Here is a 20,166-nt window from a genome sequence, read left to right as displayed (position 1 = left end):
TCTAATAATTTAATAAATACCATAATTTATTATTATTGTGATTTAAAGTTAATTTATTGTATACAATGTATTATAAAATTAGCAAAAGCTAGCATTTTTTGTGATAATTAACTATTATTGCATTATATTAATGAAAGTTATCATGGTAAAGATTTACATATAAATAAAGCTGTTTTATATTAAAAAATAATAATTATTATTTAAACAGTTAAAACATTTAACATAACTAATGAAGTAATTTTAATTAAAAATAAAAAATTATATAAAATTAATACATAAATGATTAATCTATTAATATTTTTAATTGGTTCGGGGGCTTTAGTGACAGGTTTGTACAAACAAATATTAAATCAAATTAATTTATTAAATATTATATATATATATATATTAATATTATATAACAGCCGGACCGGTATATAATTTTGTATGTCCTCCCAGTGATGACTGTACGATAACACAGTGTTTGTATCCCAATCCGGACAATTGCAACACCTTCTGGCACTGTACTCAAGATAAGCGGCCGTACCTTAAGTACTGTCCGGCAAATCTTGAGTTCAATGATTTTATCAAAGTATGCGACTGGCCATCGGATCAGACATGTATACCAGCCTATACTTTCCCTCCATCGTCCACAACAACAAGTAGTCCAACAACAAATACAACTACACAAAGACCAACAACTCCAGAGCCGACCCAGAGTTCAACACAAGAGCCCACACGTGTACCGACCTCTCAATCAACTCATGGATCAACACAGAGCTCAACCCAAAATCTAACAGAGTTTAGTTCAACTCAAGAGCCTACAAGTGTTTCTACACAAACATCTACAGACAAAACAAGTCAAGAAACAACACCTGAACCAACACGAGAACCTACCAGTGCTTCAACTGAAAAAAGTACTCCACAACCAACCAGTGAACCAACACGAGAGCCAACACGTGAACCTACCAGCCCTTCAACTGAAGAAACAACACCACAACCAACATCAGAGGCAACACGAGAGCCAACACGTGAACCTACCAGCCCTTCAACTGAAGAAACAACACCACAACCAACATCAGAGGCAACACGAGAGCCAACACGTGAACCTACCAGTCCTTCAACTGAAGAGACAACTCCAGAACCAACACGAGAGCCAACTCGTGAACCTACCAGTCCTTCAACTCCAGAGACAACCCCAGAGACAACTCCCGAGACGACACCAGAACCAACACGAGAGCCAACTCGTGAACCCACCAATCCTTCAACAGAAGAAACAACTCCAGAGACAACTCCAGAACCAACACGAAAGCCAACTCGTGAACCTACCAGTCCTTCAACAGAAGAGACAACTCCAGAACCAACACGAGAGCCAACTCGTGAACCTACCAGTCCTTCAACAGAAGAGACAACTCCAGAACCAACACGAGAGCCAACTCGTGAACCTACCAGTCCTTCAACAGAAGAAACAACACCAGAAACAACTCCAGAGACAACTCCAGAGACAACTCCAGAGACAACTCCAGAGACAACTCCAGAGACAACTCCAGAGACAACTCCAGAGACAACTCCAGAGACAACTCCAGAGACAACTCCAGAGACAACTCCAGAGACAACTCCAGAACCAACGAAAGAGCCGACTCGTGAACCAACACGAGAGCCTACAACACAACAAACAACTCAAGAATCAACACAAAAGTCTACCAGTTCTGAACCCTCGAGCAAACCGACAACTTATAAGCCAACTGATGAGACACCGACTGAAACTACCAGTGAAAGCAGTGTCAGACCGTCAACAGATAAACAAACCGAAGAGCCGCCGCCGACTACTACTACTGAAGACCCAACAGAAGAGCCCACAACTCAAGAACCTACTAAAAGGCCAACGAGTCAGAGACCAACTCATGAACCAACTGAAGAAACGACAACTGGAAGTACTTCTGAGGCCACAACACATGAAACAACTCAAGATACCACACAGGAGACTACACAAGAGCCTATCAGTTCATCATCAAAACCTATCACTAGTAGCCGTCCGACGACAAGTAGACCTACAGGTGCGCCGTTTGTCTGTCCGGTCGAAGATATAGAGCAAACACAATGCAGAGGACCGAAAGATTGTCTGTATCCCAATCCTGATAACTGTATTACATTCATACAGTGCACTGTCAATGCCGATGGCACTGGTAGTCCAGAGGTGATGCCCTGTCCATCGGATCTCGAGTGGAACAACAACAAGAAAGAGTGCGATTATAAACAATTCTCTACGTGTCCAGATAGATTTACACCCAGACCATCAACAACACAGAGACCATCAACAACACCAACTGCTAGACCAACCACTGCTGAGACGGAAACACCGACTGACTCACCAACAGACGACCCAATCAATACTACTACTTATGAGCCAACACATCAAACTTCCGAAAGAACTACATATGAACCGACAGATAGGCCGACCACTAGTGAACCGACGAAAAAGCCCATAACTACCACTACTTCGGAACCGACTGAAGAGCCCATAACTACCACTACTTTGGAACCGACTGAAGAGCCTATAACTACCACCACATCTGAACCAACCAAAGAGCCCATAACTACCACCACATATGAACCAACCAAAGAGCCCATAACTACCACTACTTCGGAACCGACTGAAGAGCCCATAACTACCACTACTTTGGAACCGACTGAAGAGCCCATAACTACCACCACATCTGAACCAACCAAAGAGCCCATAACTACCACCACATATGAACCAACCAAAGAGCCCATAACTACCACTACTTCGGAACCGACTGAAGAGCCCATAACTACCACTACATCGGAACCAACCGAAGAGCCCATAACTACCACTACATCGGAACCGACTGAAGAGCCCATAACTACCACTACATCGGAACCAACCGAAGAGCCCATAACTACCACTACATTGGAACCGACTGAAGAGCCTATAACTACCACTACTTCGAAACCGACAGATAAGCCAACTGAACCGTCAACCAGTGAGAGAACCGAAGTGCCGACAATTACTAGTACTAAAAAACCTATAACTGAAACAACAGCTACCAGTGCTCAGCCGTCGTCTAGTTCCAGACCTACGAGTCCATTCACAACAGTGCGACCATCGACACCGTTACCTACTTGTCGTCCCGTTGACGATGACGACGAAGAAGCCGACGCTGATCTAAATCTGGCGCAACTGTGCGGCACTGGTTGTCAACAAAAACGATTGACTGTTAACCCGAATAGTCAGAAGCGATATGTCGAGTGCAACGGCAGCACCAATAGAGCTGTCCATACGGTGCGAAAGTGTTCGCCCGGTTTGCTATTTGACCCATCGTTGTTGACTTGCAATTATGCCGGTCTTGTTAACCCCAACGGACCAGAAAACAGACACCGATAGATATTTATGATTATATCTAATCTTTTTTTAATCAGTCAAAAAAAAATTAATATTTATAAAGCATTTATTTTTTTGTTTAATTTTGTAAAATATGTATTAATATCTAAATAATAATATTTATACAAAATGGTTTATTTATTGCCTAATTATGATGTTATTTAATTTATTATATTATTTTTTTGGTAGTGTTGATAAAGTTCATTTAGGTTTTTTTTTAATGTTTTATACTATAATACTTAATTAGATATAAATAATTTAGTTGTACATAATTGGACTGTAGTTGTGTCATAAATATATACAGTATATATGAGACTTATTATCATTAAAATCATAGATAATATATTGACTTAAATAAAATAAAAACTTAATAATTTTTTGATAAATCAAAATTATATGTAAAGATTATAAAACTTTGCACTTATTTTTGCAATAGTTTTTTTGTAAGTATAGTATACTATAATAAATTATATATTAATCTGACAATAAATTATACAGTTTCTCATTAATATTATGTCCTGGTTATATACAATCCTCATATAATTATATATATATAATTAAATTATTAAAAAAAATATTTATTAAATTGCTTATTTCATAATATTGTATTTATATTTTAACTTGTTAATTTAATATTTTAAATAATTACTACAATTTTATTTTATTTTATCAATGAACAAGCTAAAACTTTAAAAACAGATTTTATTTATAATATATCATAACAGAGTCATTCATTAAAACAATGTTAATGTTTAGACTAATGATAAAACATTTTTTATAAGCAAATATTTATTTAGTCTTTTAAACTTTATAAAAAAAACTATCTAAAAAATTATATTAATATTTAAAAAAACATCGATAGACTTGATATTTTAAGTTACTAATGTTTATTTTTAAAAAAATATTGTATGATTAACTGCTTGATGATTTTCAAAAATATAGATTAATAATGTGTGATTGACACTTTTATTTTACTATTAGGACATTGATTTTTTATTTATAATAATCACTTTATTGCATTGTACTGTAATAATTGAAATTGATATAATTATAAGCAGTATTAGAGAATATAATTTGCACCTTGTTCAGATTTAATCCGTACAAGCAATATATATATATATATATTTATAAAAAAATATTAATACCAGGATTAATTTTACTTTTATCTATTATTATATACATGCGACGATATGTAATTAGATTATAATTAAATTATTTCAGTAAATATTGCAATTAATTTTTAGAAATATTTTCAAACATAATTTTTGTTAATAATAATTAAAGCATAAACAGTAGCTAACCGGACATTCAAATAATATAGTTATAATTAACAATAGCTTATACTGTAAAAACGTGTTAAAGTTATAAAATATAAAAAACTTTATCTAATACTATAAAAAAATGTTTGTATGATGTAATTAATTAATTTTTTTGGCACAAAAAAATATTTGGTATTATTGTAGTTATAAAATACGTAAAAATAAACTGATAACAGAATAATTGATAATAGTTTTTAAAAATAAAAATACAATAAACAAAATAAATATTGTTTTTAAAATTATAGTATTTTCATAAATTTCATTAAGTATGTGAAAATAATATAAATATATATATATTTATAAAATTTATAAACAAAATTAGAATATAAAATTAATATTATTTTATAATTATAAATATCTATATAATTTTTTAGATAATAATCTAGGTAAATTTTATTGTATACACAATCACTAATTCATTGTCATTGATTTACTTTACAATATGATTGAAAAATTATAATGATTGAGTGCAAAGTTTATAGTTTAAAACATTAGTTAATAAGTTAAGTCATGAAAATATAGAGTAAAGTAATATATTTAGGTATTAAAGTATTAAAAATCCGGTTACTATTATAAATAAATTGTGTAAAAATATTCCTAACAATAATTCAATGTTATCTTTAATATAATAATATTTGTAATAATACTTTAATCTTTAATTACATAACGATTATAGTTTAACAACTGCTGACATGATTTAATTATTACAATAGATTTATAACAATGATGTAAATTATATATAAATAGACCTTGTTTCTACTAACTTTTATTCATAATAATAACATAACAAAAATTGTTTTTATAAAAAAAAACTTTTTGTTTAGCTAATTATTAATTTAGCTAAATATATAGATATATATTTGTTAATTGTTAACTTATATATTTATAAATTTATTGTTAACTTTATTTTTTCTAATATAAAATACTTTATATATATAATATTAAAACTTAATTAATCAAACAATAAAAAATGAAATTTTTAATATTTTCACTTATTATTACTGTTGTTAGCGCAAGAAATGGTAAATAATTAATTATACAGTATTTTTAAAGTATAAATATATTATTTAATTAAAAATTTTTGTTAATTATATTTGTAGGACAACCACTTCCAGGTTATGTCTGTCCACAGGAGGACATCGATAGAACCGGTTGTCGCGGACCTAAAGACTGTTTGTATCCGAATCCGGCTGATTGTCACTCATTCATACAGTGTAATGATGCGGGACTGGCCTACGAGATGCCCTGCGCTCCAATAGATCTCGTCTATAATGATACAATTAAAGAGTGCGACTGGGAATCAAACACACCGTGTCGTCCAACAACACCGAAACCCAGAACAACCAGAGTTCCTACAACTGAACCCCTGACTACTGAACCTCCAACTACTGAGACTCCAACTACTGAACCCCCGACTACTGAACCCCCGACTACTGAACCTCCAACTACTGAACCCCCGACTACTGAACCTCCAACTACTGAACCCCCGACTACACAACCGCCAACTACTCAACCTCCGACTACTCAACCCCCGACCACTCAACCTCCGACCACTCAACCCCCGACCACTCAACCTCCGACTACTCAACCCCCTACCACTCAACCTCCGACCACTCAACCCCCGACAACTCAACCTCCGACCACTCAACCCCCGACCACTCAACCCCCGACCACTCAACCTCCGACCACTCAACCCCCGACTACAGAACCTCCGACTACTAGAACTCCAACTACTTTAGAGCCAACCACCCAAACAACTCCAAAGCCAACTTCAGGACCGTTTGTTTGTTCAGTTGAAGACATAGCACGAACCCAATGCAAGGGACCAATAGATTGTTTGTATCCCAATCCTGAAAGCTGTACCACATTTATACAGTGCACTGTCAACGCTGATGAACGTACCGGTACACCGGTGGTGATGCCCTGTGCGGCAGATCTCGAATGGAACGACAATACAAAACGGTGTGATTATAAAAACCAGTCTACCTGTCCTCGACATTAATAGACATAGTATTAAACATTTAGAGTAGTCATTAGGCAATGATTTTAATAAATACAATTAAATTGTTTTTGTTAAAATTAAAAATAGTATAAAATACACATTAGTAAATAATATTGTAGTTAATTGTTATTATTTAATAACTAAATTTGTTGTTAATTAATTTTAGTAATTTATTTATCTTAATTGAATGTGATATTAATTATATTATGTTTATTAATTAAATTAGAAATTTTAAAATTATATGTATATCTACTTATTTTCGACAAAATAAATAAAATTAAAACATTTTTAACATTAAATTAAAAAATTAAATTTATTCTATAGTATAAATCTAATAATCAATTTGATTTATTAATTATTTTAATTAATGATATTTGAAAAAATAATTAACTAAATTTAAAATAAATTATTAAGTTTAAATGAAAAATAGCCTATAGTATTAATACATTTAGAAATTAATGAACTTCAAATTAAATGTGATTGACACTGTTTTATCGATAAATTTATGATATTATAGAGATTTTTTAGTAATCCTATTTAATTACAATTATTGCAATAATATTTACAATCAATAATGTTTTTTACATCAATTTAAACATTAAACATTTAACTGTGAAATACCAGGATCAATTTATTATTAAAGTAATTAAGTATTATTAATTAAGTAATATGATAATTTTTCAAATCACAATTTACTGAAACCCTATTGCATTGCAATTATATTAGTTGTAATATACTTTAATTATAGTAATGATAATTAATTAATTTTAGGTTATTCATAGTAAATTGTAGGTGTATTTTTAGTATAATAAATTTATTTTTATACATTGTTATACACGTGTTTTACCTTTAAATTATTTAACTTAAGTCATAAAAATTATAATCAAAATAATAATGTCAAATAAACTTAGAGTATATCATAAATTAATTATAATGTGCTAAACAATTTACCTCAAAAAAAACTTAATTGGTTGATAATATTTCCAAGAAATATTTCGACTTATAAATTACGTATATTATTGTATTTTTTTAATATAATAATTTAGACTTAATTTTGTTTTAAAATAAAATTATCTGAAATAAATTTATTGGCGACAGAGAGTTTATTTTTTGGTACATTTTTATTGCATGTAATATAATGTACTGTAATTATCAATGATATATACTATTTGCGGATACAATGATGATATAATTGTAATTTTTGACATTTCAGTATCAAATACATGTGTAATAGTAATTTATTTATTTTTTAAAATATATCATTTATTTTTGTTATGACAATTAAATTATTAAAATCCTGATTCTATTATTATATTTCATTTTAACTAAAATTATTCCTAACAATAATTTAATTTTATCTTAAATTAATCTCTAATGATATAAACTATCAAATAATGTACAAAAAAATACAGTATATATAAATATATACGATTCTTCAACTAAAATGTATCATTCAGTAAAAAAATAATTTATTTATAAATTATTATAACTTAAATAAAATAACATATAAAACTGTTTTTTCAATTAACTATTATTACTCATTATAATATAAAATTAATTATATTTTTTAAAATAACAAAATATGAAATTTATTATATTTTCAATTATAATATCTGTTGTTAGCGCAAGAAATGGTAAGTAGTATTAAACTTAATTAAAAAATTAAGTTATTTTTTAAATTAATTGAAATAATTTTTTATTTATTATATTTAGGTCAACCCATACCCGGTTATGTTTGTCCACAGGAGGACATCGATAGGACAGGTTGTCGCGGACCTAAAGACTGTTTGTATCCAAATCCGGCTGATTGTCACTCATTCATACAGTGTAATGATGCGGGACTGGCCTACGAGATGCCCTGCGCTCCAATAGATCTCGTCTATAATGATACAATAAAAGAGTGCGACTGGGAGTCAAACACACCGTGTCGTACATCAACACCTAAACCAACACAAGCGCCTACCGATGCAACAACTGGACGACCAACAACTGATGAATCCACTGATCCGTCAACGGATGGATCAACAAGTGAGTCGACATCACAGCAAACAGTTGAACCTACATCTAGACAACCATCTTCTAGTCAAACACCAGTAGAGAGCACTACCGATGCCCAGCCATCCACTACTACTACAAGTAGACAGCCGTCTACAGAAGAGCCAACAAGTGAGACATCTGTAGAGCCGTCATCTCAGGCTCCGACACAGCGACCAACTTCGGGACCGTTTGTCTGTCCCATTGATGACATCCAGAAAACCGAATGCAAAGGACCCAAAGATTGTCTGTATCCCAATCCAGACAACTGTAACTCATTTATTCAGTGTACTGTCAATCCTGACGGCACCGGTAGTCCAGTGGTTATGCCGTGTCCTTCAGATCTCGAGTGGAACGACAATATCAAACAATGCGTTTATCCAGAAAATTCTACCTGTCCTAAGGGTTCAACACCATTACCATCAACGACATCACAGCAAACAGATGAGCCAACCAGTGGACAACCATCCAGTCAAACACCAGTACAAAGTACTACCGAAGCTTCTACTACTACTTCAACACAACTACCGACTACTGGAGAGTCGTCGACAACTGAGGAACCATCGACTACTGAACAGCCGTCTACTACTACTACCGAAGCTGCTTCCAGTCCGACAACAAAGACAACTAGCGAAGCGCCGACCACTCAGACACCAATTGAAAGCACTACCGGTTCGGGTCCGACATCTACTACACTACAGACCACTACTTGTATTCCCGTCTCAGATGAGGACAGCGATGACGGTCTAGATTTGGATGAGTTGTGTCGAAATGAAAACTGTTCGTCCGTTAGACGAACGGTTAGCCATCCGTCCAATGAATCAAAATATATTATATGTGACAATAAAGAGGGAAATACTGTTAACAAATGTGCGCCCGGTTTGCTCTGGGATTCAAAAGGACTGTCATGTAATTATGCCGGACTTGTTAGCAGTAATGGACACAAATCACGATATTAACCGCTCGTATATATAAAGATAATAATTAGATTGCATTTAGTTTTTAAAAATATGAATTATATGTAGAAATAATTAAGTATTTATTTTATAATTATTTTTGTTAAATATTTGATTTTTCGTTTTTATTTATTGATTTTTTTAACTATTGAACACAAGTTGTATTCAATGTAAAAGTAATAGTTATTTATTAACTATAAATTGTAAGCAAAATTTGCTAAAAATAGTATTTTATATTAAAAATCAATTTTTTAATTAACTTTTATAATTATTTTTTACTTGAAATGCAGCTAAAAGATATATGATTAAAACAATAACTATAATTATTAAAGATGGGTGCAAAAAATGTGGGAAAAAGTTTAACTTTAAATATAGGCGCCAAACATTTACATGTGTAAATGTAGATATAATTTAAGTAAACAAATAGATAGCCCTATTAAAGAGCTTTAAAACAGTGTGCCACATGTGTTTGTTTACTTCTCCACATCGACGGCAAACCTCAAGAAAATGGCACCAAAGAAGACAAATCTCGACGCCCGACGGACACTCGAATTCCTGTGGAACAATGGCCAAGATGACCCGAAGTTTTTGATGATGACCACAGGAATACCCAAGACCACCGTATACCGATTGGTCAAAAGGCTACGGGAAGGTAAAGGGTTCGAACGGAAGCCTGGCTCTGGTCGACTACCAAAACTGTCAGCTAATGATAAGCGACGGGCTACCCAATTGGCCAATAATAACCCGATGACCAGCTCTGGTTGGATATCGGGTGAAATGGCCAGAAGAGGTAGTCCGCCGGTATCTCGCTGGACAGTTTGGAGGTCATTAAAAAAGTCGGGACTTCTTAAATGGCTCCCACAGCCTATCCCGTTGATGACCGATCGACACCGTCAAAAACGTGTGGAATGGTGTCGGTCCAACCTCGGGAGAGACTGGACCAAAGTCATCTTCACTGACGAAAGTTATTTTCAACTTTTTCGTCATAAAGTGAAGTTATGGGCCCGGTCTAGACCAAAAAGGCCAGTCCCCAAACATGGACCTGCCATTATGGTGTGGGGTGGCATAAGTCTTCGCAGGACCACAACACTGGCATTGTCCAAGGGAACAATTACCGCCGAAAAGTACCAGGACATCCTAGATGAAAATATGGCCACCATTGATGTCCTGTATCCCGACGGCTTTGTTTTCCAACAGGACAATGCTAGTGCCCACAAAGCACGGACAACAACACAATGGTTCGGTGATAATGGATATGAGGTCATCGACTGGCCAGCGGTTTCATGTGACCTCAATCCTATCGAAAATCTATGGAGACTCATGAAGGATGCCCTGGAGAAAGAATTAGAGCGCTCCGTAGATAACTGGATGGCAAAAATCGAAGAAATATGGGAGCTTTGTGCTCCAAAACATATAGAGAGCCTAATCGGAAGTATGGATTCCCGATTAGAAAAGTGTATTGCTGCCAATGGGGCGAAAATTAATTATTAATTATTATTATTTTGTGATTATATATATTACTAATTTGATGTGCAATAATATTTAATTTAAACACAATTAATTTATTCCCATATTTTTTGCACCCATCTTTATTAATAAATTATTGTAAAAACCTTAAAAATACATGTTAAAAATTTTAATAATTAACAATCATAGCTAAGTATTTATAACCAGTTGAGAATGCTTCAAAAGCATTTCCATACGAACTCCTTAACTTAAAAAAGAAAAAAATACAAAAAAAATGTGTAGAAGAGTGTGGATTCGAACCTATGTCCTCGTGAGACACCGGACAGACAGACCGACAGACTTATAGAATGCATATACGATCTCCTTTTAGGAGTTCGTGAAAATAATAGTTTTACAATAATTATTACAATATTAATAACAATTATGTAAAAATCTTTAATATCTTAATAATAAGTCTGTATGAAAAAATAACATAAATATTATTAAAGTACAAAATAAAATTTATATTATGCATATTTATATAATTGATAAACTATTTCGAAATTAAAAAAAATAATTAAGTAAATGATAATTTATTAGAATAGTTTAATGTTATTATAATTATTATTATCAAAATGAACTATTCTATTGTAGCACTGGCTACCGTAAGTGGTCAGCTAGCGTGCGTGCGGGCGTCTTGAGTGGACAATGCTGTCCAAAAAAAACAAAGAGATTAATGTCTCAAAACTTTTACTTAATTATAAGTAAAAGTGTGGGAATGACACCGCGATGACGGTTGATTAAGATGCCGTCTCTTCTTTTAACTTGTCGCATGTTTGTGGGTTCGAGCTCTCCTTGTGCTGAGAGAAGTTCTTCTGTTGTCACCAGAAGACACACTGGTGCTCGAAACAAGGCATTCTGCGCCTCATTTGTACGACCGCTTCGATGGTGTACGGTGTAGTCGTATACCGACAAACGGATCGATCATCGAAACAAACTGATGGTAGACCTTTTAAGGCCAAACAGCAACTGTAAAGCGCTATGGTCGTTGTAGACGTCCGTATGCTTCCCGTGGACATAGACATGGAAATGCTCCATAGCCTCAACCACGGTCAAGCATTCCAGCTCGGACGCACTATGGCGCTCTTCGTGGCAATTAAGCCGACGAGAGTAGTATGCCATTACTCGCTGATGGCCATCATTATCGGGTTGGCTGAGTATAGCACCGAAACCAATGTTTGAGGCATCGGTGCTGAGCTTAATTAGACGATCGGGTTGATAGATGGCCACTACTGGTTCGGTAGTTAGTGCCAGTCTAAGCTGATAAAAAAGCCTCTGTTGTCTATCAGTCCACTCAAAGTTTACACATTTCCGTGTAAGTTAAGTGAGTGGTTCGGTAATACGGTTAAAATTAGGCACAAATCGCCAATACCAGTTGGCCAAACCAAGGAACAGCTGAATTCCCTTTACAGATGTCGGCGCCTTTACAGATTCACATATATTGCTATTTATAGTCTCTGTAATGACATTTTCAAAACTATTGATATCTTCAAAACTTCAAAATAATTGTTATCATTATTCAATAGTTTTTATCTAAAATATAAAATCACTAAAAAAATTATTCTTATGATTAATATAAATAAATAACTAATATATATAAATAATTTATGTTTTAAAATCTAAATGTATTTTTAAGTATTTTTGCAAATTAATTTTTACTATTATTATTATAATACTAATTTGCAAATATGTTGTCTTATTTAAATAGTCCTCTTTTAAGTCTCAATTAAATAACATTAGAAATGCTTTACTTTTTATCTAATATTTAGATAAAAAAATTGACACTTTTATGATAAATCTTTCTTTTTATTACTAATAATAATAAAACAGATACATAATATGTATTACATATTAACAAAAAAATGAAATTTTTATTAATATTAATAACACAATAATTTATTTAGTAATTATATATTTGAACTTTTTAACAATGCTTCTGTAAACAAAACAAAAAAATATTTATTTAGTACAATAAAACTTAATTAAAAAAAATAAACATATTTATTTACCTTGTGGATTTATTTGTTTTTTGTTGCATAGATTTGTATAAAAAGATTTACAAAAACAATTAATTGAATAATTATTTTTGTTTAAATAGCTAATTAATATCCAAATTGAAATTGACAATACTATTAATCCGATAAAAATATAGCCGATATAGTTTGATAGGTTATTATTATTAAAATTTATATTTTCATCGGAAATATTTGTTTGATCGGTAATAATAATAGGATTATTTCGACAAGATAATACTTTTGTGTTATCAATAGATTTTGTTGAATTGTTTAGTAATTTTGAATCTATTAAAAAAAATAAATAATATAAAAAATGTTTTATTTTATTTATTAAAAAATTAAAATTTTAAAGTATTGCATACCCAATCGTGAGCTTATCAAGGTCCAATTTTTACGTAAATCTTTATCTAATTGTTTTCCAGAACTTACCAACAAATTACAATTAATTTGTCCAGGTAGATTATTGTCGCTCATATCGTAAATAAAGACAACTTTATTTTTGAAAAATTTTACATCATAACTAGTATTACTGATGTTTTGATAATGTTTATCATATTTAAGCATGCACATTTCGTTCAAACAACGTAAGTGTTTATCGTTTTGACAATCCGTATTTTTAGTGCAATTTTGTCCAAAATTAGGTAATCGGAGCTTTTGTAAAATTTTATTATCATTCACATTACGGGGCATTACTATTGGTTTTGAGTGACACATTAGTAGCATAAATGGTAGTGGGTGATCTATGAAATCAGCAACAATATTATAGCTACCATTAACTTGATTGCAATAAGTATAGATATGAACTAGCTCATTCAGTTGCTGTATTAGTTCAGTATAGGGACAGACACAGCGATTCCGGAAATGAAAAACATGTTTTTGTTGATCAGAGTGTTTTAATTGACACGAATTGTGTTCAATTGATTTATTAGAAGCACTGATAGCATATAAGGTAAACAAAACATAAACTAATAATATATATTTAATTTTAATTTTTAAAAAAAATTATTGAAATATTGTACTAAAGAATAATATTGAATTCAAAACTATTCAAAAATAAGTTATTAGTTTTGTTTACTAGAATTATTATTATATACTTTAGTTGTAAATGTTTTAGATTATTTTTATACAGGCTCAGTTATATTTAATTCGTCTATTGATGTATATGGTGTTACTGTCATGTGTATAGTATGTGTGGTTTTTTACTGTATAGGTATTAACAACATGTGTTAACTTTAAATCTAAAGTACAATAAAATGTGTAAAAATAGATAATAGTGTGATGTATAATATTATTCAATTTAATTAATATATTATATAATGAAATTATAGTTAACAAATTTACATTCAAGTTTAGTTAAATAACTGATTGAAATATCTTTCAACTAATTATCTGTGTATATTTTTTTAAAAAATGTGTTTGATATAATATTTGTAAAATATTGAATGCTATTAAATTACTTATATCGTATTATTTAATTATAGGTTTGTTATCTAATTAAAATTATTAACTTACATAAATTGATGAGTTTACTAGATTAGCATATTTAACTTATTTTAGTTTTAAAAAGTTTTTGTAATATATTAAAATTATATCAACGACATCACAGCAAACAGATGAGCCAACCAGTGGACAACCATCCAATCAAACACCAGTACAAAGTACTACTTCAACACAACAACCGACTACTGAACAGCCATCTACTACTACTACCGAAACTACTTCTAGTCCGACAACAAAGACAACTAGCGAAGCGCCGACCACTCAGACGCCAATTGAAAACAGACCACTACTTGTATTCCCGTCTCCGATGAGGACAGCGATGACGGTCTAGATTTGGATGAGTTGTGTCAAAATGAAAACTGTTCGTCCGTTAGACGAACGGTTAGCCATCCGTCCAATGAATCAAAATATATTATATGTGACAATAAAGAGGGAAATACTGTTAACAAATGTGCGCCCGGTTTGCTCTGGGATTCAAAAGGACTGTCATGTAATTATGCCGGACTTGTTAGCAGTAATGGACACAAATCACATTATTAACTACTCGTATCTATATTATTGTTTATTATATCTGTATTATTTAATATTATTGTTTTTAATTGTTTGTAAAATTTGTTGTTTTATTACTTTACATTTATTTATTTTTTATTATTGAATATTAGTTATATTCAATAAAAAGGTTATAGTTTTTAATAACGTTTAATAAGTTTTTAAAATAAAGTTTAATATTAAATATTAACTATGTGATTCGTTGTTTTCATATTATAATTAGTTATTTATTTTAAAATAAATTAATATACATGCTTAATTAATAATAAAAAACTAAAACAATCAGAGTAATTAAAGTAATTGTAAAACAATGAAATTAATTTGTAAAAATTTACAATAAAATGTAGAAAAACATATTTTGAAAATTAAATATATATTAATTAAATAATAAACAATAAACTTGATTAAATACTAAATAATGATAAAAAATATACATTAATAAAAAATAATTACAATAATAGTTTTAAAACTTAATATTATGATTAAGCAAAATTATTTGAACATCTTATCAATAATTCTGTATAGAAAACAAATACAAAAATTATTAAATAAATTATATTTTGTATTAATAAAAAAATAAAATAAAATAATTTTATAAAAATATTACCTTGTAGATTTAATTGATTTTTGTTGAATGGACGTCTATAGCGAGGTGTATAGAAATAATTAATTGAATAATTATTTTTGTTTATATAGCCAATTAATATCCAAATTAAAATACTCATAATTATTAATCCTATCATAATATAGCCGATAATGTTTGATAAGTTAATATATGTTAAAGCATTTAGATTTTCCTTAGAAATATTTGATTGACCGGTAATATTACTATTAATTTTACTAGATGACATTTTTGTGTAATTAACGTATCTTGTTAAATTATTAGTTGAGTTTGACACTATTTAAAAATAAATAATTAAATAAATAAATAATTTTTTTTTAAATTACTTACTCAAATGAAAATTCATCCTAATCCAATTTTTAATCACATTTTTGTCCAATTTTTTAGACTCCATCAATGAACTACAATTAATATTTTCAGATAGATTATTGTCATTCATATTATGTATAAAAACAACTTTATCTTTAAATAACTTGACTTTATAGCTAGTATTATTAATACTGTGATAATTTCTATTATATTTCAGCATGCACATATCGTTCAAACAACGTAATTGTTTATCCAGTTGACAATCAGCATTAGTGATGCAATTTTGGCCAAATTGTTGTAATCGATGTTTTTGAAAATTTTTATTATCATAATCTTTGCTGGGCATTTGCATTGGTTTTGATTGACACATTAGCAACATAAATGGTAGTGGGTCATCTATGAAATCAGCAACAATATTATTACTATCATCGCAATATGCATAAATATGTGCTAGCTCATCCAATTGTTGTATTAGTTCAGTATAGGGACAGACACAATGATTCCGGAAATAGAAGGTATGTTTGGGTTGACCCGAGTGTATCAATCGACACAAATTGTGTCGAATTGATTCATTAGCAGTATTGGTATCATTGAAGATAAACCAAACAAAAACTAATAATAAATTTTTAATTTGCATTTTTTAAGAAAATATATTTTGTTGCTTATATTAAAATAATATTCGATGTATGACACTATTTTTTAAAAAAATAAATATAAATACTGTATAATAAATAAATTTATACAGGTACAGTTTTTTAATTGGTCGAGTGTTGTATATAGTGTGATACAATATAGCTATATGGTGTGATAAAATGAGTATACTGTATAATATATTGCCAATTAATATATTTAGGTATGAAATCCGGGTAATGATGTATTGGTATACTGTGTATAAAACTATTAAAAAGATTATGTGTTAACTTTAAATCTAAAGTACAATGTTTTGCTTTCCGTAAATTTAATAATACCTATCACCTGATGTGTGAAAAATATGATAGTATGACGTGTTTTAGTGTTTTAGTTAATTAAATAATCATTTGTTAATAAATTTATTTTTTGAAATGTGAAATAGATTTTAATTAATTAAGTAATTTTAAATTATATGTAATATTATGTATTATATTAATAAAATATTGCATCTCATTAAATGCAATTTATATATTATGGCAAAATAATAGTTATTAATTAAAATGTGATTACAACTTTGACAACTAAAAAATCATATAAATTATATCATATGATTGTAACAATTAATTATAGGTTTGTTTAGTAATTTAAATACTATATACAGTCATTTGACATAATTTAATACTATGCAGTATAAACTAAAAATTATTTTTTTTATATATTTATTTATTTATTATATTTAAAATTAAATTACAATAATTTAATAATTAATTAATTGTTTACTTTTAAAATGCATATTATTTATAAAGTTAAAGAATTAAAAAATACAAATAATATAAATAAAAAATATTTATTTACATCAAAATATAAGAATAATAATTTATTGTTTTATCTGATATAACTTATGTATTATATTAATCTATTTAATATATATTTATTAAAAATATCTTAATTTTATTAATTAAATATATTTTAATAGAAGTTAGTTATTTGTTTATTAAATATATTAGTTATAGTAATAAAATAACTAATTTTGTTCAAAATTTATGTATATTTGGGTACAGATTATTACACAAGAAAAAAATATAATTATATGTACCTATAAATGCATATACAAATGCATGTATATATATATATGAATATTAAAAATAGTTAGTTAATTTTATAAATGCCATAATTAAAAAGTCAAAATTAAATAATTAATAAGAAATTAATGTAGTTTCTGATTAAATTTTATAAAATACTCAACTTTTTGTAAATTGTATTTTGATACATATATTTTAAGATTATTTTAAACGAAAAATAACTTTATAATAAGGCGATGTTCACATATTACGTTCGCACTTGAGGGGAGGGGGGGGGTTGGCCAAAGCGAACTTTTGCGAACGAGGGGGATGGGAGGGGTATAGTCTTTAAGAACGTTCGCATTTAGATAATATTTTATTTTTTGTGGTGAGGGGGGTAGCGGTTAAGGACATGCGAACGTAATTTTTTTTAAATGACTATATGCGAACATAGGGGAGGGAGGGGGTCTAGATTTCTTAAAAAGTGCGAACGTAATATGTGAACCACGCCTAATAATAATATTAAAATAACTAAAGTTTAATTACTTACATTACATTTAATTGATGAGTTAGGACTAGATTATCATTATTTATCTTATTTACATATGCAGGTTGTATTATTAAACTATTATTTAAAATTTTGAGAAGTATTAAAATAATATATCCTTTAATATTATATAATATATGCAATAATAAAAATTGTTATATTATTATTTATATTTATATTTATATTACTATTGATTAACTTTTTAAGTTTTAATTTTAAATATTCTTAATAGTAAATTATTATTAGTATTTTCTAGCATACTAACAATATTATCATTGTGTAATTTAATATAATCAATATCAATTTGCCATAAATGTTGTTTATCTATAATTTGTTTAATAGTTGGTCTAACACTAAAAGCACCATGGGTCATTGTTGATTTTAATTTTTTCAAATTGTTTAGTTGATTGCAAAATTCAGGTAACGGTGTGATAGGCTGTAAAGTACTGTTAGTAGAGTCATCGCTTGACAAATACGGATCAAACATATTATTTAATACAACTCCCAGACTATAGATATCAGCTTTGATTCCATAGAATAGACCATCCGGTGCTCTATAGGCTGATGACCCACAATGTGTTGAATTTGTTTTTACATAAGGTTTTGATAATAATCCAAAATCACTAATCTTGCAAACAGTGTTCAATGGTTCCGATACTTTAATTAGTATATTATTAGGTTTGAGATCCAGGTGCGATATAAGTGGCACATGTGAGTGCAAATAATTGACACCCTGGATAATCTCTTTAAACAGTTCAATGGCAATAAACATATGAAATATTTGTATTAAACTAATATTATGATATTGATTGTATAAAAAATTGATTATCTCAATTATTTCTCTTAATGTACAATCAGCCATGGACATTTTAATACATAAATAAATATTTAATTTATTTTTATGATTTTTACAATTATCTTGGCCGTTTTCGGTCCAATAATGTTTGCCATCAATTATATAAGGTGAGTCCAAAGTACTTATAATATCTAATTGATTATAGACTATAACAAATAATAATAACTATTAAATATTAATTTTATAAACAATTTTTTAAAAAAAATCATAATAATTAAATAATTACCAAATGACTTATCTATAACTTTGACGGCAACTATACTTCCGGTTATTTTTTCACTACATTTAAGTACTAGTCCAAAACTACCCGAACCAATTATACTTAATATGCTATATTTATTAAATAACTCAGACTGGGCTATTTGAATGGTAATTGTATGACCATGGTAATCAATGACATAATAGTTATTTTGAATTTTGCCAATTTCATGTTTATATGTTATTTTATTTTGTTGTTGTACTGATTTTACTAATTGATTGTTTTGTTTTAATTTAATTTCAAATAGTCTCAGTAAAATCATATTGTTTGTATAATTTAACATATTAATAATATCAACTTTATTGTTTTGAACGCATTGCAAATTACAATCCCATTGTCGATGACTATCAATAATTTGTTGAATAGACAGTCGTTTTAAATGATTTTTATGTGTCATCTCTTTTTTCAATTGTCTTAATGCATCCAATTGTTTATTAAACAAATTGTTTATCAGTTTAGTTGTATAATCATTATTGACATCAATATATTGATCAAACAAATTGTTTAATATAATACCAAAGCTATAGATATCTGCTTTGACACCACCCGACAAACCTTCCGGTGCCATATAAGGTGGTGTACCTGAAGGTGCCGATTGATTGGCCGAAAAATGTAAGGT

General features: G+C 29.6%; 3 protein-coding genes across 3 annotated transcripts; 2 read left to right on the top strand and 1 right to left on the bottom strand.

The window, feature by feature from the left end:
- The first annotated feature begins 194 nt into the window (after positions 1 to 194).
- Positions 195 to 9,698, top strand: LOC128951366 (mucin-2-like). The gene is made up of 6 exons (XM_054296615.1): positions 195 to 328; positions 405 to 3,380; positions 5,802 to 6,665; positions 6,707 to 6,711; positions 8,286 to 8,337; positions 8,417 to 9,698. The coding sequence occupies exons 1-6, from the start codon at positions 280 to 282 to the stop codon at positions 9,694 to 9,696; spliced, it is 5,226 nt and encodes a 1,741-aa protein (XP_054152590.1). The 5' UTR covers positions 195 to 279; the 3' UTR covers positions 9,697 to 9,698.
- Positions 5,654 to 6,814, top strand: LOC128952197 (salivary glue protein Sgs-3-like). The gene is made up of 2 exons (XM_054297544.1): positions 5,654 to 5,723; positions 5,802 to 6,814. Exons 1-2 carry the CDS (start codon positions 5,672 to 5,674, stop codon positions 6,701 to 6,703), a joined length of 954 nt encoding a protein of 317 aa, XP_054153519.1. The 5' UTR covers positions 5,654 to 5,671; the 3' UTR covers positions 6,704 to 6,814.
- Positions 9,699 to 18,684: 8,986 nt separating the features above from the next.
- Positions 18,685 to 19,204, bottom strand: LOC128951364 (testis-specific serine/threonine-protein kinase 6-like). The gene is made up of 2 exons (XM_054296614.1): positions 18,796 to 19,204; positions 18,685 to 18,692 (listed from the first exon to the last, which is right to left on the bottom strand). Exons 1-2 carry the CDS (start codon positions 19,202 to 19,204, stop codon positions 18,685 to 18,687), a joined length of 417 nt encoding a protein of 138 aa, XP_054152589.1.
- Between the last annotated feature and the right edge of the window lie 962 nt (positions 19,205 to 20,166).

The sequence above is a fragment of the Oppia nitens genome, unplaced genomic scaffold, assembly GCF_028296485.1.
Source record: "Oppia nitens isolate AA-2021 unplaced genomic scaffold, nextdenovo-longstitch-racon4-pilon3 scaffold1_pilon_pilon_pilon, whole genome shotgun sequence".
Lineage (NCBI taxonomy): Eukaryota > Metazoa > Arthropoda > Arachnida > Sarcoptiformes > Oppiidae > Oppia > Oppia nitens.
The sequence above is the reverse complement of the archived record's forward strand: the minus strand, read 5'-3'. Positions and strand labels throughout refer to the sequence as shown.